The sequence below is a fragment of the Elgaria multicarinata genome, chromosome 3, assembly GCF_023053635.1.
Source record: "Elgaria multicarinata webbii isolate HBS135686 ecotype San Diego chromosome 3, rElgMul1.1.pri, whole genome shotgun sequence".
NCBI lineage: Eukaryota > Metazoa > Chordata > Lepidosauria > Squamata > Anguidae > Elgaria > Elgaria multicarinata.
In genome coordinates, this window is record NC_086173.1 from 100,493,019 (window position 1) to 100,518,313 (window position 25,295).

Below are 25,295 nucleotides of genomic sequence, written 5' to 3' on the forward strand. Positions count from 1 at the left end.
CTAGCTTCCCACTCGGCTTTGCCGGAAGATGCCTTCTGACCCCTGAGATATTGCCGGCTGGATTGGTGGGAGAGCTGCTCCCCTACAGACCTCAGTCCTTAATGAGCTGGGCAGGGGGTTGGTGCCTGCTGTAAACTGAAGCTGCTTCCTGCTATGAGCCCCAGCCATTCACATTTGCAAGGAGCTGCCTGCAGACTCTGTTGCTGCACAGCTTTCCTGTGGGAGTCACCCAGCATGTGCTATTCTCCATTCAGTACTGGCACAGGAACACTCAGTCCTACACAGACAGTGCTACTGAGAGCTGTATTGTGAGGCAGCCCTGGTTATTTGGCAAGAGAAGTGGGGTCATGAAAACTATGGGCGCACCTCTTGGTGAATCATATTGTAATGTGTCCTGAGCAGCTCTACCCAAGTATGACGCATAAAATGGCAGCCCAAACCATGCAGCCACTCTTTGTCTTATTTTATAGAAAGATAGATAGATAGCCACCTTTAAGGGTAGAATCCTCTCACTTTCCAAAGCTGAGGGCTCTTGAGACCAAACTGAGGCTTGACAGAATCTTTCCCAAGGGCTTCCCCTCCTCTTAGCAAGACACAATGTACACATCCAGTTCACGAACTATTTCAGTGAACAGCTCTGCTTAGAAGGAATGAACGGTCTGACAGTCCCTTTGTTAACTTTAGGTAGCTGAAGTGCCCGTAGAAAATCAGTTTATCCTACACATTTTGCATTCCAGATGCTTCATGGGCTGAAGGCCCATGGGGATTCATGGCAGTCTTCCCCAACCTGGTGCCCTCCAGATATTTCAAACGTCAACTGCCATCAGCCACAGCCCATGGCCAATTGTCAGGAATGCTGAGAGTTGTAGACAAAAACATCAAGAGGGCATCACAATGAAGAAGGCTAAATTATGGACTGTATGACAAGACCAATAGCCTAGAATAGCGTCACTCTACAAATTGACCCATTCATGCCCCCAGGAGATCTTGTATTTTGTCCATCCGATTTGTGGTTGGCTGTCAATAGCTGCATGTTGTGACAGAACACCTTCTTATCCCTCTTTCACCTTCCACTTTATGTGCTGCAGTCGCATGGCTTACCATCACATCAGCAAAAAATAGGGAATGAGCCAGTGGGGCATTAAACCTTGCTAGCATTCCAGCAGCAACACCAAGGGGCAGGATGCAGACTTTCAGCCCTGGTGGGGCACTGCAGTCCTGAACCTACTGACCTCACCCCTTCTCAGCCTTCTTACCCTGTTAGAAAGGCAACCAAGGAGATCAATAGCTTCTCCATCTCATCTGCTAACCCTCACTAGGGCACATCCAAAGCAGCCAGTGTTTACACAATAGCATCTGTTGTGCTGAAAAGGCATCCAGGCTGCTTTTTAGCCTCACAGGAAGAATAAATGCTAAAGCACTTCAGGGATTCATACCACTATATACTGTGGAAATAGTAGTGTGACAAGCAAACTACAGCCCCATAAATGCTGACGCATGAGCCTACGGGTGGGGGAATTAGGAATGTCTTTCACATGCCATATGGACCAACTGGAAGGAAAAGGCTGTGACAACTGGATTGCCATCCTCTCCCAGGGACAGCTGCTAAAATTGTAAAGAGGCTGGCATAGGCTGATAGTGACACTAGATAGGGAGGGTGTCCATTTCTATTATCCCCAAAAGTCAAGGGGTCAAGCCTCACACAAAATGGCTGCCCCCAGGGCATTGGGTCTTTGTTCCACTGGATTGGGAAATTCAAATATGATTGAAGATCACTGTGGCTGCATTGCTGCACCAGGGGCTGTGGAAAGTACCAAGTATTAACCACACAAATCCTCATGGGCACTGATTTTAAAAACATTCTTGTTTTCATTTGCATTACTGACTGAAGCACATTTTCAGTTCAAACCAATAGTGAAAAAGTCACTTAGTTTGACTACTGAAAAGATAAATCGCTTAACTAAAACTAATGGAAGTGGAAGGTGAGGGGAAAACCCAGATAATAACATAATTGCTTGTGTTTCAAATCCCTGGCAGACAGATGCTTGCAGAATCAGGCTTCAGGATCTGCTGCCTCTTTAGGGTTGGTACACTCCATCACCACAACTCAAAAAATATTAAGTCAAATTTGTATTAAAATAAACATGATATTTATTCAAGAAAGTAAAGAAGCAATTTGGGATGCCAGGGGATTAGGGAAAAAAACCCATTCTATGCAAATAATACCAAAATATTTGCTTAACTGAACATATTTATACAGTAACCAATTTGCTCACTTTTACCCTTTTTTCCACATTCAGGTTTTTCTGGGGAATTCCACTAGGGGGGAAAGTCCCATCTTTACTTCTGTACAGTCAGAGCCTAGATCTTTGAGGGAGATACAGGTTAGGGAAGAAAAGGAGCATGAGAGAGAAATGGTGGTATGACTTAGGAACTGGGAACCCCAGAGGGCGAGTGACTGGAAGAGGAAGCCAGAAAAATGAATGCCAAGACAAAGGCAATTCCCCTCACCCCAGATGTGAACATCTGCCTTATACTAAGGCAGACCCTTGATCCATCTAGCCACATACTCTGCAGTGGCCACCCTTTCAGCTGTCACAACTAGCCCGGCACGTTCAATTCCACCTCTTTACAGTGCTGCAGAGAGTGTGGAACTTATTGCTCCTCTCTCTCGGATCACTTTCTGTGATTGTTTTGGCTCTCCCCAAGGAAAATGTCCCATCCAAAGCAGGCCAGGCTGGAGCAAACGGGATCCTTGTGAAATTGCTACCTCTGTGATAGCCCACCCCCACCCCGCTTGGCACACAACTCGTGTTGGACTGCAACTCCCATAATTCCCAGTCATCTAGCTCTACACCAGGCTTCCCTAACCTGGTACCTTCTAGACTACAACTCCCAGCATCCCCCAGCCAGCATGGAGTCTCGACTAGGAATTCGTGCTGCCTGGGGAATGCTGGAAGTTGTAGTCCAACGCATTTGACGGGCACCGCGTTGGGGAAGGCTGGCTTTACACTAACTGGCAGTGGCTCTCCAAGGCCTTTCCCAGCCCTTCATGGAGATGGGGGCCTTCTGCATGCAAAGCAGATGCTCCCCCACGACATAACATGGAATGCGAAGGAAAGAGGGGATAGTTAAAGGGGAAACCACCCAACCCGACGAGGAAGAAACTGAAAGAAAGGGAAGGAAGTCACCCACCTGGATTGGCTGCCCGCACCGGCCACACAACATAGCAAAGCGTGGCTCTCTAACCCCGACCAGGGCGCTAGGGAACGCGGCTCCTGGGTCACCGGCGGAGATCCAACCGTGCTGCTTCCATCCCCGGAAGTGGAGGTGGGGGTGGCACTCCCGCTGCATTGAGGGAGTGGGGGGGGGGAGTTGATTTGGCATCGCCGTTTTACGCGGTGAGCGGAGAAAAGGCACAGCGCGTCTGCATGCAGATGAATAGTTTTTCTCAACTTGGTGCCCTCCAGATGTGTTGGGACTGCAACTCCCATAATTCCCGGCCAGCCAGGCCAATGGGGCTGGGGGATGCTGGAAGTTGTAGTCTAACAAGTCGGGGAAAGCCAAAGCAGTCACCGAAAGAAAGTGGCCCGAGAGGGAAGAGCAGTAACGTCCATGTCTGCAGCATTGTAAAAGGGCTCACTGAAAAGCGCCGGCCTAGATTGTGACAAAAAAAGGCCACCACAGTGGCTCACTTTGCAAGCTGGTCGTGAACTCCCCTTCCTCTCAATGGACTCGAGGGCTAATGCTAGGCTGGGTCTGGTACATTTGACGCTGCCTTCAGTTGTTGGTGGTTTGGTGTTGGTGTTTTTAGAAAAATATACTACCAACTTTAAAAAGGGGGGGCTCGATCCTATGCATGTTTAGACTAAAAATAATTCCTACAATTCCCAGCATTCTCGGGCCAGTCATGGCCGGCTGGGGAATGCTGGGAGTTGTAGGACTTTATTTCTGTTTACACATGCATAGGACTGCGACCTAACCCTCTCTCTTTCGCAGCGATACAGGATTATACAAAGTTGCCATAAATCCCTCTCCCTCCCTCAGTCCCAAACTTCACTTCAGAAAAAGCCTGAACTCCTTCCTGCCTTTGCTTCTACCCTGAGGGGCGGGGCGGGGCAGACGCTGCTAGTACCAAATCACACTCTCGAGTATCTCCCAGCTTTCCGGCGACCAGCAGCCGCCCCCGAGGTGGAAAAGGCTATCAAAAGTAACCAGGAAGTCCCGTCTCCAGATAATAAAGCGATTGTCACAGACTTTCCATTTAGGACATTTCTCTGCTTTGATGGGCAGGTTCAGAGCCAATGATAACCGCCGAACACAAAGGCACGCCCACCCACTCACCCCGCTCCAGAGGTACGAAGCGAAGGTTGCGAGGCTTCGAACCTCCGGGACTGGTGCAGCCGCCGCCGCCGCCGCCGCCAGAAGGAGATGGAGCCCCCGGTGAGGGACCCAGGGGAAGCGGGGAAGGAGGGAGGGAGGGAACGGCGCGTGCGTGGATGAGAGGCGGGCAGTGGGCCCCCCTGCGCCTTGTACAGAGCCTCCCACAATGCCCCGCGCGGGGGGCTGATCCTCCGTGTCCCCCGTGGAGGGAGATGAAAGGAGTGGTTGTGCATGGCTTTCCTCTACTCACTCCACCTCCTTCTGTATTATCTTGGAGTATATCCGTATCACTTTCCGAGGTTTCCAACTCCTCTCTCCCTACCCCCCCCACCCCCGGGTGCTTTTAATACGTAGAAATCCAACAGGTGAAGCGGTGATAAAATGACGGAAACTTCTTTTCTTGGATGTCTGCCTACTCTGGGAAGCTTGCTGAGGTGGGTGGGGGAAGTTATAACTCGGCCTCCATTTTTTTTTAAAAAAAAAGTTGGCTCCTGTCCTAGTTCTGCAACACGTCCTCCTCCTCTTCCCTCCCAACTCCATAATGTTATTTATTTTTAAGGTGACCTGGAATTTTAAAAACCATCTGAGATCGTTCAGATGGTTATAAAAATAATATGGTGCTGCTTTAAGCAATTTAATCTGCTACAAGTGGGAGCCCTTATTAAGAAATAGTGGCAGGATAATTGCTTTTATTTCTTTGGCTCCATTATTTTCTCCTGTAACAAGTGAATGACAGGATAAGCTGCTTTTGAGCCCAATCTCTTCCTGCTAATTGCCTCGGAGACGAGGAGAGGGCTCAGCTTTCTTCTTGTGCCTGAAGTAGCTTTTGTAGGGATGGGAGCTGAACTCAGAACTGAGTTAAAGGGGATGAGTTGCTTCAGAGTCAAACCACAGAGCAGATGGGGGGGAAATCATGGGGAGGCTGTTGCTGTGGCCCATCAGGTCTTGGATCCCAGGCCACAGCCTCCCCAGAGAATCTCTGTGTTGCAGCTCCTTAAGTTGGCTGGGTAGAAAGCAGCCTGGAGTCACTTCCCACTCAGGCAACAAAACATTTCTCCATCCTCAAGGTTATCCCCTGGGGGCATGAGGGAAGCACACATGAGCAAGGAAAACAGGAGTTCTGCTGTCTTATTTTTCTACAATGACAAATCATCTCTACCACCAGTAGACACCCTCCTCTCTCCTTTTAGATGCCTACGATAGCCAATCATAAACATGCTGTGGGAGGTTTAGAAATAGACAAGTGGGACATGCAACAAAATGTTGCAGTGTGGAGTACTCCAGTTTAGGATGCCTGCCAACCAGCTAGGCCTTCTTTCAGGACACTCAATTTCTCCCACTGCCAACCCACACCCAAAACAGTCAGTTAACATACTATGGCCTATTTAACCCTAATTAGTCATCATTGGGCAGTATTGATCCTGAAAACACTGTGGTTCCCCCAAGACTGCTGGTGCATCCTTTTGTGAGGATGTTTTTTATGTAACTGTTTTGGCTATGTAAGGATCCACAGGCACCTTTGAATGTCACAAATAGAGGGAATGATAATTGTCAGGCTTGATTGCCTGAACTGGCCTTTCCAAAGTAAATGGCGTGCTACATGCAGCTCTTGAAGATATCTGCCTCTCCCCGAAGAATATTCCAGTTGGTGCCAGGCTGAGCATGTCACACATTAACTTGGGCTGGGCTGACAAACCTCTTAGCAATTCAAAGGAAATGTCTACAGTAGTGACTGTAGGTTTGTACAGAACAGACTTCCTAGATTTGTCTTTCAAAAACAAACAAAGCAGCTGTAGTAAAGACATAAAATCTGTAGCTCTTATCTATTTTGGGTTGTGAACTTGAGCCAAAGGAGTCTTATGTCGTCTCATCTTTAAAAGACTAACAGATTTATTGCGACTACACTTTGGAGGATTAGAGCCCACAAGGCTTTATCAGATGCTTGAAGTGTATCCTGGAGTTGGCTGATAGTTTACTTATATGTACACATCTGCATAACAAATATATAAAAGCAATGGGCCCCAGAGGCCATAAAATGCAACATTTTGCAGCCTTTAGATCCCACTGTTCATATTTAAACTTCATGCAACTAATGACGATGATGAGGTTCTAGTCCATGAAAGAATATGCTGTAATAAATCTGTTGTTCTTTTAAGATGTTACTAGATTTCCTTTTAATTTTGCTGTATCAAGCTAACATTGCTTCCCCTCTTGAGCTCATGGAATTCAAATTCTGAAATTCACTTTGATTTCTCTCCAACTGAAATCATTTTTTCGCTTCCATCATGCTTTATAAGAGCTGCTCTTCTAATGAACAACAATCCAACCTAGAGCTAACAGATAAAAATATAAGAAAATGAGAGGAGTTAATGTGGATTTATTTAAAGGTGATGTAGGTTTCTCCAGATATTTTGGCACATTGTTTTTATTAGGGTTTTTTGGAAAGGGGGGTGGGAAAGAAACTGCCTTTCGCCTCATTCTTTTGTATTCTGTATTGTTATGTAGTGCACAGGAACCTTAAACTCATAAGCCGGATATGCTTATCCCAAAATTCTATGTTTGGCCTAGGGCATGCAGTATTCTCTCAGCTTTAGTTCATCAGTAACTTGGAATTTATAATTATCTATCCTGTGGATTGTTGTATGAATGATATACCTACCCTAAAGCACTTTGGTAGATTTTAGAGATAGTAATAATTCCACACACCTATTTGGCTAGATCCCCAAAATGCCATGCTATTTTCTACAAATCCATCCATTCACCTCAGTTCTCTGAAATATCTTTCCAGCCCTGATAATAGAAATATACTACCAATAGGATAAAGAGAATAAATAATGCTTTAGGGTGGATTCCTGCATTGAGCAGGGGGTTGGACTCGATGGCCTTGTAGGCCCCTTCCAACTCTGCTATTCTATGATTCTATGATTAAGGTGTTTCCCTTTATTTGGAAGGGTTGCCCCTTATTTCAGAATATATCTCAGCCTCCTCATAAGGAAACATTCCTGCTCTCCTTTTTCTAGTTTTAGAAATTTTGATCTGGCAGTCATAGGTAACAAAGAACTGGAGTATTCATCAATTCCTATGTGTGTCAGGGGGCCTGACTTACATCAAGGTTTCAATTGGTACTTAATATATTTCCTAAATAATGACATACTATTTAGTTAATCTAAACTTTGCAGGGATGGAGAAAATGTGGCCCTCCAGATGTCATTGGACTACAATTCCCATCAGCCCTAGCCAGCATTTCCAATGGAGAGAGATGTTAGGTGTAGTGTTCATGCCTGTTCCCTCTGGCATTCACATGTGCTGGCAACCTGACACGAGACACATCAGTGAGACTTCTTTTATTGAGGAAATCATATGGTAAACAGGCTTAATGGTTACACAGTCTCCAAAACACACTTAAAGCTGAATGATGGTTAGAAAGCTTTAGGCTCCTTTTCTGATATGACCCTTAAAACAAACACTGGGTGTGTGTGTGTGTGTTAGGGTACGCCACCATCCAATTTGAGCTTCTCCAGATGCCGCATACGCTGGCACCTCAAGGGACATGACCAATTGCCTAAAACAAACTCCCAGGGAAAGGTTGCTCTGAGCCACCAGAGCCGGGCAGAGAAGAGTGGTCATGCACTTGTCAATCTCAGCCTGCCACAGCTGAGCTGACTAGGGAAGGTTAAACCTTAGGTACAGGAGTCCCATACTTCTGCTAAGGACTGGCAACTCCTTGCCACTGGAGTCTGACCACATACACACAGTCTACAGCAAATGCAAGTCCAAGTCTGAAAAGCCTCAGAGTACTTTTCATGGCACAGTTCTTAGATATCCAAAGTCCAAATAGCAAAGCGTCCATGTGCAGAGTGCTTTCAAAGTCCAAGCGGAGATGGAATCCAAAGCAGGAGGGAGGTCAGGCATTGCGTCCAAAGATGAAACCTAGCAAAGCTTTTCCAGCTTTGCACCAGCATTTAAAGCCTATTCAAAGCCACTTGACAGACAGGGTACTCTGACCTGTTAACCATGCCTATGTGCCAAGAGGGCGGTACGGTACAACCTACTTCGTAGAGTGGCCCCCACCTTTTCCAAAACACTTTGAAGTTCCCAGAGAAACACCAGCTTCAAGGCTGAGACAGGGAGTGAACAAGCTACTCCCATGGGAACTTCTGACAGAGATAAGCTTGCAGAGGCATCCGACATTCTCAAACCATTTTCTAATAAATCTACCCACTAGGTACAAGGCCGGCCTTGTACCTATACCTGACAATAGGGTTTGCAGTCCAACAACATCTGGATGATCTTATGTTCCCCATGTCTGGTCTAAGGCTGCAGTCCTATGCACATAACCTGAGTGTAAGTTCCATTAAACTCAATAGGACTTATTTGTAAGTATAAAACAAGTTTGTAAGTATAAAACAACAAAATAGAGCTTTTACACTAGGGAAAAGGTCTGTATATAAAACTTCATTTTTAAAACTTCATTTAGGATATGTTTCTTGTACATTGGTTATTTAATGGATAATGTAAATTAACCTACGGTGCATTAGAAATTCTTACAGAGGCTGCAATTCCATACACACTTTCCTGGGAATAAGATCCATTAAACTCAGTGAGGCATGTTTTGAGGTGACATACATAGCATTACACTATAAATCACACAAACAGCACAGATTTTAATATATTAAACAACCAAAAATGTTATAGCAACTTTTTACATGGATTGGGTTTGGATGACATGCTCGTAATGGGTTATTTAAGCTGGGGTGCCACCCTAAAATAGGTGATGAGTTATTTAATCCTCGCATAACCCACACTTGCTAGGTTCACACAATACAACAGCCCCCAAACAGGGTTTACATATTCAAAATGGCTGCTGATTGTGCTTTGCACATGCCACAGCCTCACTGTGGGTTAAATAACCCATGGTAGGCGGTTATGTCATGCTAACAGTGTCTGAGTTATCTTCCGTATTTTACAGAGTTGCTAGCTTCTGGTTAATTTCTCCTCTTGCTAAACTGCACAACTCTCCTGCCTTCCCCTAATCCCACACTTACTCCAAAAATGTGAAGTGGCTAAGGCTGGAATCCTATACCTATTTACCTCAGAACTAGGCTCATTAAACTGAATGGGGCTTACTTCTGAGTAGACATGTACAGGATTCTGCTATAAGTCTAAAACCTTTGCTCACAGTAGTCCAGATGTTTTTGCCTATGTATCTTTACTCAGAGATAAATAAAGACCAAGAACTTATCAGAAGCAGAGGCTTTTCGATAGTATAAGTACTGTACCTGACAATGGTGGGTGGGAGAAAGAATGGAAGAAGAAACCTGGATTGAAGATAGAGGGAGAAATGCATGCCCTGCCTCAGTATGGCAGCTCCATTCTGATGAAAAAATTGTCGGGTAGGAGGTAATGAGTTCTGTCTACAGCAGTGATGTATCCCTTTGCTTTACGGCCATCATTATACCAGGTTTGGGGGGAAGAGCAGTTGGTAACAGCTGCTACAGCCAGTCTCCCTCTATCCTGCAGAAGTCCCATAGCCACGAGTGTTACGTTTCCAGCTAGCACCCTCCAAATTGCTATGTGCTCTCTTCAGCAAATTTGCCAAAGTGCCCCACGTCATATGTGGTCCAGCTTTTCACCCAAATGCAGTTTGTTACTTTCCCAGAGCAAATGGCTTCTCGCACGCATGCTTGTGCTGCTTTTCCCTGGAGCCCATCCCAAATAATTATGCTTTTTCCTCTTTTTTTAAAAAAAATATTTGCAGTTGCTGAATGACACAGAAGAAATAGCTGCTTTGTACCGTGAGCTTAGCCAGTTTCCATCTCTTTCCGGTGCCTGTATTGGGCCTGAGGTAACAACTCAGTATGGTGGCAAATACTGCAACGTTTACACAGGTAGTGTGCCTCTCCCTAGTTTTGCCTGTATCATTGGGACTTCTGTTTGCTATATGGAAATGTGATACATAATTGTGGCCATAATTGCATCTTCTCTCCACTTCGCCTTGGACTTTTGCTACCATGGGCAAGGTAAATCAGGAAACTAGATGTCAGCACCATGGTTTCCCTGGCTATGACTGGCTGCTTCCAGTGCTTTGGTAGCATTCAGCCTTCTTCTTTCCTCTCGTGTTCATCATTGCCATTAGACATTCTCACCAAGGACCAAGAATGGGATGATGGGCCTTTTAACTTCAGAAGGGAAGCTGCTCTTGATTTCTCCTGCACTATATAGATGGTTCATTTCCTTGAGTCTTCTAAGGCTATTTGCTCTCTAGGGACTTTAAGGCACACTGCTATACATATTTAGACAGAAAAAGAATCCTATAACTGGCTGGGGAATGCTGGGAACTGAAGGACCATTTTCTATATAAACCCTTGTGGGGTTGTGCCTTTAATGTATCTGTTCTCTTCTTATGGCTTACTGAAGTCTGGATTGTGAATGACCCTCCCTTGCAGTGGTGGGGAAAGGTAGGGGGGGCAGTGACTTTTGATCTTTCCCAGTGGCTCTGTGTTGGGGTGTGTAGTGGTAGGAGGCTTGGTTCTCATTAGGCAAGGCAGGATGGAAGCTGAGTTCTTCCCATCTCTTTCCAGAGTGGTCTCAGCGGGACTTGGAAAGAGCTGAAAATGTGAATTTTTGCCGACAATACCTCATCTTCCATGACAGCCAGTCCATCGTGTATTCGAGCGCTTCTGGCAATTGCACTGAAATCAAAGGAGAGTAAGTTTCTGCTTGTTGAGTTGCATTGATACCCATTCTATAGATTTATCAGGCCAGTGCCCAAGCCTTGTGATAAATGCAAGCTCCTGCAGTCCGATGGAAGTATATCCATTCCTCAGGGGTCAGCTAGCTCTGAATCTTCATTGCTAGCATTTTGTGCATTCGGCAATAAAGAAATACCACATTTTGCACTGGAACAACCCAAATCCTGTGATGAGAAATTACCTCCATTATTTACCTTTATTTAGTACAATATTTGCCACCCCACACTTTACCCAAGTGTGAAGGCAGCTTACAGAAAATTTAAAACGGTATAAAAACAATAAAAATCCAGCAACAGAAGTTCCTTTTCACCTCTTCCTGGTACCCTCTGGCTGTCCTGGCACACACCTGCAAGCCCAGCTTTATATATGCTAACCACATTGCTTTTCCTCTTAGGTTGCTCAGTCGGGACTCTCCTAGCGGAGAACAGAAAGCTGTTCTGCGGAAGACGAGCAACAGCAAAGGCGAGGAAAAACAGTTCCTCGAGGTACGTCAGTTGGGAGGAAACTGGGCCTTTCTGGACCAAAGGGATTTGCCTCTGTCTCTCTAGCACTTGTGACCCATGGAGACTAGAGCCCTTGCATTCCCAGCAGAGCCTGGCTTTGCAGTCCACTGACCTGCTCAGTGGCAAAAGTCATTCTTTGGCTCTGTACTGTTTAAACCTGTGCTCTCAAACTCTCACCTGGCTCCCATCTTGGGAAGCAATTGTACAGCAGCCATTACTTGTGTGGCTTTTCTTTTCCGTGAGAAGGAAGGGAAAAGTTAGCTTTGTTATGTGACTTCAAATGGATCCAGTCTCCAAGAAGATGTTGGGTCCTGAGCAAGGGGTTCAGGGACAGTGATGTGCCTAAGCTGTGATATGCCTGCTCCAACAGGTTTGGGAAAAGAACCGCAAGGCGAAGAGCATCGAGTTGACGGCTTTAGAGAAGCATGGCAAAGTATATGAGGATGGTGAGGCTTCCCTACAGCTGTGCTTCAATTTGTAAGAGGCAAGAGGATAGCCAGTCCCCCAGCCCAATATCTCTTTTCGTTAGGATTCTGGGTGGTGGCAGGGGTGTCCTTGAGTAGTCCTGATATGCACTAATAAGAAGGATCCCAAGCCTTTCATCAGATTTGATGAGGGGACTTAAAGAATCCCAGGCTGTATTTGGATGGCTGAAAGATAGGGGAGGAGCGGGAAACATTTTTTCTCATTGGGCAAGCAAGGACCAATGGGATGCTGCTAGAATCGACATTTTTGGTTGGGGAGATCAGTGATGCACTTGAGTCTGTTGTCATGTTTTTCTTTCTCTCCTAGACCAATTTGGCTGCTTGGCCTGGTCACACTCAGAGACTCACCTTCTCTATGTGGCAGAGAAGAAGCGTCCCAAGGCAGAGTCTTTCTTTAAGCCCAAAGCCCCTGAGTTGAGCAGTGAAGAGGAACTCACCAAGGCAGAGCAACGAGACAAAGCCATTAAGGTAGGATGGGGAATCTGTCTATTTGCTCCGCAAGCCAGTATTTCAGCTTTTCTTGGCGCATAGCAAGCAAGAAGGGCAACTTGATAGCCTGGGCATGGGGCTTTTGAGTACAGCTTTCAGTCTGACCACTCTCTCAAAGCACCTTTGCTGGGAAGCCACTTAAGCACCCAGTCCCTTGATGGCTTTAGATGGCAGCTGTTCCACTCTCCTAGCCTGGGTCCATGTTGCTTCCAAGTCTTCCAGAGCAAGAAGCAAAGCCTCTTGTTCTGAATACAGCACATGCCAGCAGTGGAAACCACCGCTTCACCACCATTCCACCCTCTGAAGAACTGTCCTAATGCAATGGTTTGTGGAGTTTTGTTTATATATTGGAAATGTCGAAAGGCTGATGCGTGCATCTTGAATGGTGCCTTTTGAGATCTGCCTACAAGAAGATGTGACCTGGCAGGGAATGGCTGAGTTTGTAAGCAAGGTGTCTGCACTTGTCTGCTCTGAAACACCCTCTATCTTAAATTCACTAAGACGGCACATTGTTTTAACTGTTTAAATTGTTTTTACAGCTTTTAAATTATATATTGTTTTAACTTGGTTCATGGTTTAATTTGTTTTTAGCTGTGTATATTTATTGTTTTATACTGTATGCTTTTATCTGTACGCCACTCTGAGATCCTAATGATATAGGGCGGGATACAAATGTTTTAAATAAATAAATAAATCTTAGTTGATGTAAAGTCGAAACCCAGTGATACAAGTTCTGGCGATCTGCTGGACAGGTGAGAATCTCTTTGCTGACACTCAAGGTGCCTCAGGGAGGTGGTTTGCATCAGGATCTTTCTCTTCACCTTTTCCAGGGGGAGCAGTTTGTGTTCTATGAAGACTGGGGGGAGACCCTGGTGTCTAAGAGCGTCCCTGTGCTGTGTGTATTGGACATTGAGAGCAACAATGTTTCTGTGCTGGAGGGTGTTCCAGAGCACATCTCACCTGGGCAGGTCAGTACAGAGTACCTGGGAAGAAGATTGATAGCTTGCAATCCAGTTGCACCCCACCCACCGCCTTGTATGATGTATATGATCTCACTGTCTCCCCTCATCCTCCTTCCTGTTCTTAGCCTTTCCCCATTACTGTAAGAATTGTGCCAAAACTGCTAGGAAGTAGTGAAGGGTTTGGGCCTTGAGAGACTACCTTCCTAGGAAAAGATTTTTAAATCAAAATTCCCTTGTCCCCAGGTGCACCATGCTTTTCCCATCTACTTAGCTCCAGGGTTTCATATTATATATTGGTTTGATCAACATTTCGTGGCCCTTATTTCCAATCTGCCCTTCCCCTCCATGATGGAGTCGTTTTCTGCCTAGTAAAACCATAGATCTAGTTGCCTCTCCACACTCGACATTTCATTCCTTCTGCCCCTAGGCCTTCTGGACTCCAGGCGACACAGGAGTGGTGTTCACAGGCTGGTGGCATGAGCCCTTCCGTCTAGGGTTGAAGCACTGCACCAATCGCAGGTGAGTTTCCTGCCAGAATCTGTAGGAATCCAAGAGAGGCTTTAGTCTCTGAATTACAATAGGGTTGGAGACCAAATGATAGGGAAATGGAACTAGGAACATTCTGAGGCCATTTTACTGCAATGGCGTTTTGAGTTTGAGGTGCTTCTTCTGCTTGCAGAACATCGCTTGTAGGGAGGGGACGCTGTATTCTTATGACTAAGAAGGAGCTGTACAGCTTCCTACAGATGAAGTAGCTTCCAGTAGACATGGATCCTTTTCCATTCTTGGCCTTGCCCATTTCTGTATGAGAGGCACTCTGCTGCCTTGTTAGGAAGAAGTCCCCTGAGCTAGAAGCACTTGAGCATTCCTGTTTCTGTCCAGGTGATGAGTGAGATAGTAGTTTGGCCCAAGAAAGCAGGTGTCTTTCCCTTCTCCCCCTTACCTCTGTTAGCTAGTGTTGCCTGGTGCTTTCTCACATAGCCATCATCTCTGCGTTGTTGTTGTTTTCTCCTTCCAGATCAGCTCTCTTCTATGTGGATCTGACAGGCGGTCGTTGTGGTGAGAGACCTGTTGCTGTTACTTATTTCCCAGCCAATAGCTTCTCATGGTCCTGTCTCTTAATTCACTGTCTCCCCTGCTATTGCAGAACTGTTGACAGATGACACCAAGGCCATTTGGTCTCCGCGCTTGAGTCCAGACCAATGTCGCATTGTGTACCTGGAGAACAAGGCTTCTGGGCCGCATCTACAGTGCAGCCGCCTCTGCATGGTGAGTACTGCCTTGAATGTGGGCATGAGAGACCTCTCTGGGTAGAATCTGGAAGAACCATTGAGCTCTTTGAACTGGGAGTGGGAGACCAGGTGGAGCTCTGTATGAGCCTGAATTCATTTCATTTGGTTATGGGAGCCACTACAAGTGGGAACCCATATTTGCTGGCAGAGATTATGAGGCTTGCTTTTTGAATAACCTGGTCAGAAGAATTGAGGCAGAAGAATTCTGTGGTGAATATAAGGAAAATTGAGCCTTGGGAGTGTCCTCTCAGAACTATCACGTTAGCTGTACCCCTATGCTGCAAGTGGCGACTTGGGCTTCCTGTATCATGAAGCATTGCAGTGTCGCTTTCTTAACCATAGCATAAATTGAAAAAGGCCTTCTCAGCTCCAGGCCTCCACGGGGCATGTTGATGATGGAAAAGATCTTGTGGGGCAAGAAGCTCTGCTTTGCCACATCCTCTTCTGACCATTTTTGACCTCTCTTTCAGTATGACTGGTACACTAAACTCACTTCAGTTGTAGTAGAGATTGTCTCTCGGCAAAGCCAAGGTGAGTAGTATGACATAACTGGCTGCCCAAAGGTGTGCAGTTGAGTGATCTGAACCCTGTGAAGGTGGCAAGAATGCCAAACATATCTATGAACAAAGCTAATGCTGTGACCATTGCATATTATGCATATATACGTATTGTGTGCAACATTGCTTATATTGCCTATCAACGGGATTGGATTTTTCAGTTTGCAAATTTGCACGTGTGCAAATTCACCCAAAATGAGTGTTTTCACGCTTTAGTCAATGGAGGAAATGCACATTTTTGGCATTTTAAAAATCTTTTTGCGTATTTTTCTATGGTAAAATTTGCTCAAAATTCTAAGCTTAGAAAAATGTTCCGCAAGACTCCCCTTGATGGGAAATTTGGTTTGCTGTGGAATATGCGGGTTGGATTCATAAAATTCTAACTCATTGGACACTGGGGAAAATGTGGTGAAGATGATTTGCGGGCTACTCATGGTCTTGGTTAGGGTGACTACATCCCCTGAGAGAAGTAACAGGGTCTTTATTTGACTGAGGCTTAGTCAGCTGTGGGAACTATTTCTTATTTCTTGCTCAAGTAAGTTATCTGTCGGATTTTTCTGCCTTGGTATCAAATTCTTCAGAATTTCAAAATCCACATCTGCAAAGAGGAATTTGTTGGCACACCTGAAGAAAGTTGGCATTAGTTCTGTCCTTCCTTTTAGCCTGGTGTGGGGGCCTATCTTAGGCAGCAGATTTTCTTTTAGCGTTGAAGAGTAGCAGATCGTCAGTTCTTTTATTTTATTTTATTACCATCCAGAAGAAGTCAGCCTCCAGATTTATTGTCTCGGTGTGAAAATATCACTGGCCATGTCTAGTTGGCATCCATAATGGCTGAACCAGAAGGGGCTGATGGAGCTTTCAATATGTATCCCGTGGGTTTTTTTTTTCCCAGGGCAGCCCCTGTGTCTTGCTGCAGGAGGTTAGGATTCGCTTGAGTAAACATGCTCTATTTCTTGCAGGTGAATTCACTGGGATCTATAGCACGGCACTGCCCGAGCGCTGCTGGGCAGCAGACAGCCAAAGAGTTGTGCTGGACACAGCTCAGCGTAGTAGGCAGGTAAGAAGGAACTGTAGAATACCTTGAGCTTTTGGCTGAGCCAATAATAGTTTGAGCCAACCAAGCAGAGCTCTGTACCTGGCTGATCTCTAAGGGCTCTTCGAAAGACAAGATGTCTTAGGCTTCAGGTGCATTGAATTGGCACATCTATCAGTCACATGAACTGAGCCAAATAACAAAGCAGAAGATTAGAACAGCATCAGAACATTTGGCTCACTGCAAGTGAATGTGCAGAGGGATTGTTACATGAAAATCCCGTGGAGCGATGTGCTGGTACTTTTTCTTTTCTTTTTTGCCGCACGCTTTCCCACACTTCTAGTTTGGCACTAAATTATTCAACCAGCTGTGTGGGAAGCTTCTGTCTGGATGCAGCCTATGGTAGATCTCTCCCATACTGTCTTTTCCTCTAGGAGCTGATTGTGGTGGATACATTGTCAGGCAGCGTGTGTTCTCTCACCAAGGGTAAGTACCAAACACCATGGCCTGGCCCTCATGGTTAGTTCCCTTCTTTCAGTAACTGCTTCCTGCTGCTGCTCATCAGGGAATTCTCCTTCCCAAATGCGAAATATACCAAATGCTAACTATACAAAGTGGTGAGTGATGGATGCTCTTCTTTTCCTGCCTGAGTACAGAAGACAAGGATAGGGGCAGTGATAAAACTTCATTCTTTCACTAACCTAGGTTCCCAACTTGGAAGCTGGGCACTGCTTACTGTTGATCGAGATCTGCTGGTAGCCAGATTCTCCACTCCAAACTGTCCTCCCATGCTTGTAAGTGCTACATGACTAGAGGTTTGGTAGAAGGAACTCTGTTTGAAAACCCTCAGAACTGTCCAACATTGGTGCTTGTTGCATAATAACAAAATGCTAGTACTACAGTGCCACAAGGCATTTGGGATACATGGAGGGAGTGGGTGAAGGAGGAAGGAAACCAACTACCCAGAGATTGAGGAAACAAACCACAGTTTATTCAATGATATGCCAGACAAACTTTGGGTAGGGCAGTAAACTATGGGTTAAATAAACCATAGGTTAGCATTATGTGTGAACAATGGTCATTGTATCAAAAATATTTGGGGGATTGATTTCACAAGGCTTGTTAATAGGTTGCAACATCCCATTACTTACGTACTTAGTTGGTTCTTTTTTTGGTTATTATAATGAGACAAAATACAAGTTGACAAACATTAACGATGCATAAAATAAATGTGGTGTTGCCCAGAATAAGACTTTTACAGGACCAAGCTGAGACAGCAGGGGCTTTAGGGTTAGAATTGTCAGCAATCAAGTGTGTCATAATTAAGAGCACAGAGATGGAATATAAAAGTTGCAGATGGGATTATGTGCACACCTGCATCTGTTTATACTGAACCTCCCTGCCTTATTAACCATGTTGATCTTTCTCATCCAGCGTTTCCACTGGGCCTGTCTCTGTTTTCCTTTCAAATATCTGACATGTGCTGCCATTTAGGGGACATAAGTTCTAATCCTTCAAACCTAGATTGCTGCTTCTAGCTGTCTCTTGAATGAGAGAGGCCTGCCCCAGTGGTGCTGGGTCTTTACCTCTGCTGAGTAATAGTTCCTCTTGCTGCAGATGGTGGCCTTCCTGCCTCCTGCTGGCAAGGAAGCTGAAGTAAACTGGGTGTGTCTGGAGGAAGCCAACCCAATTCAAGGCATCACTTGGGATGTTCGTGCACTGCAGCCTCCTCCAGAACAGGACAACCACCAGTATGGTGAGTGCCCAGGGAGGAAAAATTGGGCAGATTTTGCCAGCTATCACTGGCTTTCATTCCCTGCTCTGAGTGGGACTTCTAGTGAAACAATTAATTTGGGTTGTGATATACAGGCTGTGTGACTGACTTTCACATGATTTGCAATTTTTGTGGTCTGCCTTCGCAGCTGGCCTTGATTTTGAAGCCATCCTACTCCGGCCTGCTCAGATGCCAGAGAAGACCAAGATTCCATTAGTGGTGTCACCTCATGGTAAGTGCTTTGTCTCTTTCCTTTCTTTCATTCAGGGCATGATGGAATTCCATCACTAGTCATCTCTGCATTACCACATTTTTCTTACTTCCCTCGCAGGAGGCCCACACTCAGTGTTCACCACCAGCTGGGCACTGTACCCAGCAGTGCTCTGCCGAATGGGGTTTGCTGTGCTGCTGGGTAAGTGAAAGCCTGGCTCTTTCCTGGCAACCTAAGGGGCTGCTGGGGTGTCAATATATCCTAGAATATACACCAGGGGTGGGCAACCTGTGGCCCTCGGCATAATTTGCTGCATCCCTCAGCATGCAACCAGTTCAGGCCTCTGGCAACAGTGATCTGTCCCTTCCCTGGAGAGGAAGGAAGAGGGGGAGAGAGAGAGAAGAGGGGTTGATAGAAAGAGAAAAGAAGTGACCCACCCCCAGCTTTTGTATTGGCCCCAAGCGCTGCCATGTGGCCCGATATGACCCGCGAGGGAATGCAGCCCTCGACAGAAACCCCTGATGTACACTATAGTCAGAGGCACCGAGTCTAGACTGTCACTGATTTGTGCTCATGTCAGTAGTGAGTACTGTAGTGCTGGGATATCCAGCCCAACATTCTTGGCCTGAGTATTGGATGACAGAACTCTCCTTATCTCCCTGCCTAACCTGTTGTTTCAGAAGGATGTTCCAGTTGGTCATCTTGGAACTTGAGGAGGAATGGCATAAGAAACATGGCCAGCCTTCTGGAAAGTAGCAGCTGTGCTTCGGGCATAGGGCCTGCTGTTGGGGGTAGTCATCCTTGACACTTTTGATACTAGAGCTGCTTCAAGGCTAGTTCAAATAGTAGGATCCAGAGATTCCTGCCAAGGTGTTACCTGTTCATTAGAGGACACATCCCCATGCCTAGTGAGTCATGGACTGAAGCCTGGCTGGGCAGAATAATAACTCCCCAGAGGCTCTGAGCTTGGGGCTGGCAAGGAACATGTGCTGCCAATAACACTATGGGTTCTTGTTTTCCCCCCCTAAGTGAATTATCGAGGATCACTGGGCTTTGGCCAAGACAGTGTGGAGTCTTTACCAGGGAATGTGGGCTGTCAGGATGTCAAGGATGTGCAGGTAAGGAGCTAGTTCAAGTAGTAAAATCCCCTCTTACTTGTGGAAGTAGGAGGGGCCCATACTCCCTTCCCCCATCCCCAGCTGGAGTGTGGGGAATAGAACTTTATAGCTCTTCACTGAGTGGAGGAAACATCGTGGGGGAAAAGAAGATTCAGTCTAGTCTTACATATTGTGGTGGTGCAGGAGTGTACCAGACAAGCTGCTAAACATCTGGATTGACTCTTCAGTCCAAGTGTCCAGGGCTCCCCCAAGAAGTTCCATCCTTATTTTCTCCCTTAACATTGTTACACACTTTTTTACAGTTTTGTGTGGAGCAGATGCTGCAGGAGGAACCTCTGGATCCACAAAGAGTGGCCTTGCTTGGTGGCTCCCATGGAGGCTTCCTATCCTGCCATCTCATTGGCCAATACCCTAGCACCTACAAGGCTTGCGTGGCCAGGAATCCTGTGGTCAATATGGCCTCAATGGTAGGAAGCACTGACATCCCTGACTGGTGAGTACTTTCCAAGAGCCCTGGACAGTTAGACTTCCGCCTTCAAGCTGAGCCTGTGGGTGCTGCCCTTATTTGACACTTGTTGTGCTGCTGCTTCTAGGTGTCTGACTGAGGCTGGCTTACCCTATGACCATGCAGCTCTCCCAGATTCTGGGCAATGGACAGATATGCTGCTTCATTCACCTATACAGTATGTTGATAAGGTACAATACATCCTTCCCTCGCCCCATCTACTGGTCTAAGATCCCCATGCTTTAGCACTTCAGTTTCAGAGCTTTGGTTTCCAACACCTGTCTTAATTGCATTGGGTTTCTATCTTGCTGTTTCCCCCTTAGGTTCAGACACCTGTTCTCTTAATGATAGGAGAGGAAGATCGACGTGTACCGCCCAAGCAAGGGTTGGAGTACTATCATGCTCTCAAGGCCAAGGGTGTTCCAACTCGGTAAGCATATTGGGCAAGATTGGGAAGAAATGCAAAGAAGTTGGCTGCAAAAGAACTCTATGGGGACAGACAAGAATTTCAGTTATAAAAGCGGAAATATGAAAAATGGGATTGAGGCAGAAGGTTTGTCTAGAAGTGGTGTGAGCAAACTATTTGCATTATCACTAATGCCTGCTCTGTCGGTTTGTCTTTCTAGGATGCTGTGGTATCCAGGCAATAATCATGCACTATCGGGTGTGGAGGCTGAGGCAGACGGTTTCATGAATATTGCACTCTGGCTGATCCAGCATCTGAAATGATGTCAGCAGAAGTCGGGCTATACCTATTGTAATCCACTTCCATGTTAAGCAAAGTGGCTAGCTAACAACAAATCAAGTCACTTCAATTCCAAATGCTGTGAGGACTGATTACTTCAGTACCTTAGTTCATGGTCTCTAAAGCTTGAATAGGTACATAAGGGCAACAGTGGCTGGTGTGTGTCCTTTAGGTTAATTCAATTGCAGCAGAAATTTCCCTGACCTCAAGAGTTGTTTTTTGTTTGTTTCTTTGTTTTGCCAAATCTTGCACTCTTATCAGTAGTTCCAACCGAGCGGGTGGCTATTCAGAAGTGTCAGATGCTGGAGCCCTTAGAAGTGGCTCTATTCAATGTTAATGGAATTTCTGACTTTAGCACTCGTTTTGGGGGGCAGAAATGAAAAGTCTGAGCCCCAAGGGTCCAATTCAAAAGATGAATAAACACACTTGATTATCTAAGACTTATCGGAAAGTATAATTACTTAGATTGGAAATAATTGGTTTATCACCTGCTGAAATGCAAACTTCCTTGGCGAGTATTGGATATTTTTGGTGGAGAGGAAAAGGTAGTGGTGTCAATAACGTGTAGCTCAAAGAAAAACGTGATTTACAAGGGCAATTTCATGAATGCAATGCAGTCTTATAGTACAGGCTCAACTGACAGTTTAGGTAATTCTTTATTCTTCCTAACAAGCATGTAGCTGTAGATGTCACCAGGAGCGAAGTCCCAATCTGGTCACAGTATATTTTGTGTCTCTTGCATCATGCTGTCTCAGGACTGATTCCTGCTTGTCTCTCTGCTGCTTTTCACCCTCTCTTGCACTTACTCAATACACTGTTCTCTCTAACACTTCAGCTATCCCTTATATAATATAATGGGAGCAGGTACTACAAGTGGTCCACCATTTGAATGAAGTAGGAATTTAAGAACGTAAAAGCTTAGTTGCTGTTGGTTACATATAGACAAGACAATCCCTGCCCATAAGCTTACAGTCTAAAAAGTCATGACACACAAGAGGGAAGAAGTGGAGGGGGTAATAATTTACCTTCTCTCCTTTGTGTACTTAGACCTAATTTTCAAATAGAAACCTATTGACTCTAAGAAAACTGCATGATTAGAAACAAGGGCTATTCATCCAGATTGGTGTTTCGTAAATGTGCTAGAGGCCAGAATGCCACCTAACCAGGTTTTGAATTCATGCTTAAATGGAAGGTGCTATGAAATTTATCATTTCACTATTCCTGGGAATTTTTTGTTTCAACGGCTTAGGCTAGGTTAAATTACATTATTTTATCGTCAAAACTGTATGAGGTAAATTAGACTATGATTTATCAAAGGCCAGTGAGCTGAGCAAGAATTTAACCTGGATCTTGTATATTCACAGTTATGTTCCTTCACACTACAGTTTTTCCAGCTGTGCTATATGGGAATAATTGATTGCACCCTTCAACCCCTCTATGGACTGTAATGAAAGTGCTGTAGCAATGACATTTCTCAAGACTTACTAAAATCACCACCTTGATTTTATCTGTCATCTGCCATTTTTCTTTATTGTGCTGCCACTTGCTTCCAGGGTTTGGCCCTTACCGTCCTAATTATAGAGAAAATATGTTTATTTATCCAAAGCATATCTGTCTCACTCTTCAGTCAAAAGACTCCCAGAGTGACTTACAAGAATCAACAACCAGGCAGTCCCTGCCCTCAGGCCCACAATCTAAAAAGAGAGCGACATACACACAAGGAAAGGGATTGGGAGAAGGGGGCATGGGGGAAGCATAATGGGTGATGCTTGATACAGTTGACCAAGGTGGATGAGATGGTACTAATTGAACTGAGGTTTGCACTGCGTCTATTGTCTTTCTGGGCTGGGCTGTTCTTTTATTGGCCTGTAACTCTTTGCAGTTTCTCCTCTTTTCAGTTAGAACATAAGAACAGCCCTGCTAGATCAGACAGAGGGTCCATGTAGTCCAGCACTCTGTTCACACAGAGGCCAACCAGCTGTTGACAAGGGACCCACAAGCAGGACACGGTGAATAGCACCATCCCCCCACCTACAGTGGTGGCCAAAACTGTGGACACGTTTTGAAATTTTCATGTTTTGCAACTTTGCATGCTTATAGAAAATGTTCTGTTTCACAAAATTCAAGTGTTTATATATCAATTGAAAGAGAATTTAATGCTGAATTCAAAACAAAAAACAATGCAAATATCTGCAGTACAAAAAAAAGTTATGCTTACTTTAGTCTAAAAACAAACAGGTGTGATTGAGTGAAGAAGCTGATTGGAATTGCAAACCCTACTGGCCAATCACAGTGATTGTTCTGGGGACCAATCACATGGCAGTAGCTGTGATACATCATGTTTCAAATTGGGGAAAGTCAGTTTTGCTGTTTGTTCTGTAACTGAAGTGCAATTGGAGACTGAATATTTGAAGTATTTCTCAAGTTAAAAGTGTACGTACGTACATCATAAATACAGTAATGGTACCAAAGAAAAGAGTTGATTAGACACCCAGGAAAAGAAGCAGGGTTGTTGTATTACGTGAATCAGGTCTTTCAATTGATATATAAACATTTTAATTTCGTGAAACATTTTCTATAAGCATGAAAAGTTGCAAAACATGAAAATTTTAAAAAGTGTCCACAATTTTGGGCACCACTGTATGTTCCCCAGCAACTGGTGTATACAGGCTTATACACTAGTACAAGCCTAATCTGTTTCTTCTCCCATCAGAGTAAGACGTTTCCTCAGATGCCCTATTAGTGACAGGGGCGGGAAGTGCTTTCATTGAGGGCTAGTTGTTGGCAGCTCACCAGGTTTTCTGCTGCTTCTCCCATCTCCTCAGGGCAAAATGTGTTGAGAGAGATGTACACAATTTTGACTTATTAAATTGAGGCCAAGCACAAGTTTCTGTCACAAGAAGTGTTGAACACAGGGTGGTCTATGCTGTTAAGACCAGGTTTTATTCTCAGTACCTGGAGTTTAGGCTCCAGCCAAAGTATGTCCCTTTATTGTTTTCATTATTTACTTCATTGCTTTAAATCCCACCCTTTCTCCATGAAGCTCAGGGTAGCATTTATGGTCCCACTAATTGATCCTCACAAGCCTCTGAGGTAGGTTAAGCTAAAAGTGAGCAAATACCCATTCACTACTAGGAAAGACAGCAAAACAGTATTGGGGATATTTATGATGAAGGCAAAGGCTTCCCACAGTTCCTGGCCCACTTGAGACATACACAGCGGTGTTCTCTCCCGTCCGCCATGTCCTTGTCCTACACAAGCCCTCTTCTCACCTTGGCACACATTCTCGCCCTTTCCCCTGTCATAATGGCAGGTGTTTTGCTAGTTTGACAGTGAGTGGGTGGCTTGTGTGAATGACCTCGAGAAACGGAGTGTTTGGCGGCGTTAGTGAATCATTCGATGTGTGCGCTTGCAAAGAAAAAGCGGAGGGAGCCCAACAACCGTTCCTCCTGCTCGGCCAGGCGTGCCTAAATTAGGAGAAGCTGCAGGCGGTGCTGCTAAAATCACCCAACTTCACTCTGGCTGCAGGGAAAACATGGAGTATAGAGGGAAGGCTTGAGAGCGAGGGAAGACGGGATGTGTGCGCGTGCGTGCGCCGCGCTTGCGACTTCCCTTCCTGCTTGGGCTCGTCCGGCCAGGCCGCTCCTTGCAGCCGTCGTCCGCTTCGTTCCAGCCGTTTTCAGAGCAGCGCTGCTGACTGTTCTGGAGACGGACTCGCCCTGTCCCGTGTTTAGAGAAACAACCGGTTGTTTCGGACAAGCGTTGTGGGGAAGCCCTCATGGCTTGCAGGCTGGAGCGTGCAAGAGAGGCGGTGGGACAACTTCGAGGAGGGGGAGGGGGGAAGGGAGAGGAACGAGGGAAGAAGCTGGTGCTGCCGAGCTCGGAAGAGGAGGGCGTTTAGGAGGGACCGAGCAGCCCCTGAGCAGGTGCCACCAACTCCACCGCAACTTGTTGCTGCCTCGCTCGCAAAGCCATAAAATATGCCTCTTCTCTCTTCCAGCTGCCGGGGGGCTTGGGCCCAATCCGTGCTCTGTACCAGGAGCTGAGCCAGTTTCCCTCTGTAGCTTATGCCAGTGTAGGAGTTGGATTTGCTGTTTGTGGGGGTGCCAAGTGCCTGCCCCTTTATACTGGTGAGCCAGTTGCACCGTCTGCTCCTTGCCCCCCTTCTGCCAAGGCTCCATGGTGTGCATGGGGGGGAGGGGGGAGGTTCACCTCAAAATAACATGTGTTATGTGGGCAAAATTGAGGGGTTGTGTAGTTATGCTTTGTGAATGCTTCAATGCTTTAATAATAAAACACGTAGGCACAAAGAACTCACACGACATTTTTAAAACGAATTGGCAGGATGATACCCCAACGCTGAGGAATAGACAACTAGTCTCCTAGATAAATAAATATAATGATTTGAAGAATAGTGCTGTGGCAGCATTGCTAATACGCTAATTTGCTGAAGGATAGATAAGTTTCCTACTTTGGTGACTGACTT

General features: G+C 45.6%; 2 protein-coding genes across 4 annotated transcripts in view; both read left to right on the plus strand.

The window, feature by feature from the left end:
• Positions 1-4,348: 4,348 nt before the first annotated feature.
• APEH (acylaminoacyl-peptide hydrolase) lies at positions 4,349-22,298 on the plus strand. Of its 3 annotated transcripts, XM_063121077.1 has the most exons (22): positions 4,349-4,443; positions 10,142-10,271; positions 10,965-11,091; positions 11,530-11,620; positions 12,009-12,084; positions 12,431-12,591; positions 13,443-13,580; positions 14,002-14,093; positions 14,593-14,633; positions 14,722-14,843; positions 15,337-15,397; positions 16,383-16,480; positions 16,891-16,942; positions 17,162-17,250; positions 18,074-18,212; positions 18,379-18,462; positions 18,562-18,642; positions 19,471-19,559; positions 19,862-20,052; positions 20,153-20,255; positions 20,388-20,494; positions 20,691-22,298. In XM_063121077.1, exons 1-22 carry the CDS (start codon positions 4,432-4,434, stop codon positions 20,791-20,793), a joined length of 2,187 nt encoding a protein of 728 aa, XP_062977147.1. In that variant the 5' UTR covers positions 4,349-4,431; the 3' UTR covers positions 20,794-22,298. The 3 variants fall into 3 exon arrangements, with proteins under 3 accessions (XP_062977147.1, XP_062977148.1, XP_062977149.1); XM_063121078.1 differs by lacking the exon at positions 20,691-22,298 and having other exon boundaries at positions 20,153-20,242; positions 20,388-20,489; XM_063121079.1 differs by lacking the exons at positions 4,349-4,443; positions 10,142-10,271; positions 10,965-11,091 and having other exon boundaries at positions 12,009-12,115.
• A 2,152-nt stretch (positions 22,299-24,450) lies between these two features.
• LOC134395086 (acylamino-acid-releasing enzyme-like) overlaps positions 24,451-25,295 on the plus strand; it is a 34,541-nt gene continuing 33,696 nt past the window's right edge. Inside the window, exons 1-2 of the mRNA XM_063121083.1 lie at positions 24,451-24,620; positions 24,810-24,939. Of these exons, the coding sequence (XP_062977153.1) occupies positions 24,588-24,620; positions 24,810-24,939 (163 nt within the window). The 5' untranslated portion in view covers positions 24,451-24,587. The remainder of the gene's footprint in view (positions 24,621-24,809; positions 24,940-25,295) is intronic.

What these genes read in the sequence shown, in the direction of transcription:
- APEH (XM_063121077.1), top strand. An exon ending in TGTCTCTCGGCAAAGCCAAG is followed by an intron (nt 15,398 to 16,382) that starts GTGAGTAGTATG and finishes TATTTCTTGCAG; the next exon opens with GTGAATTCACTGGGATCTAT. An exon ending in AGGATGTCAAGGATGTGCAG is followed by an intron (nt 19,560 to 19,861) that starts GTAAGGAGCTAG and finishes ACTTTTTTACAG; the next exon opens with TTTTGTGTGGAGCAGATGCT.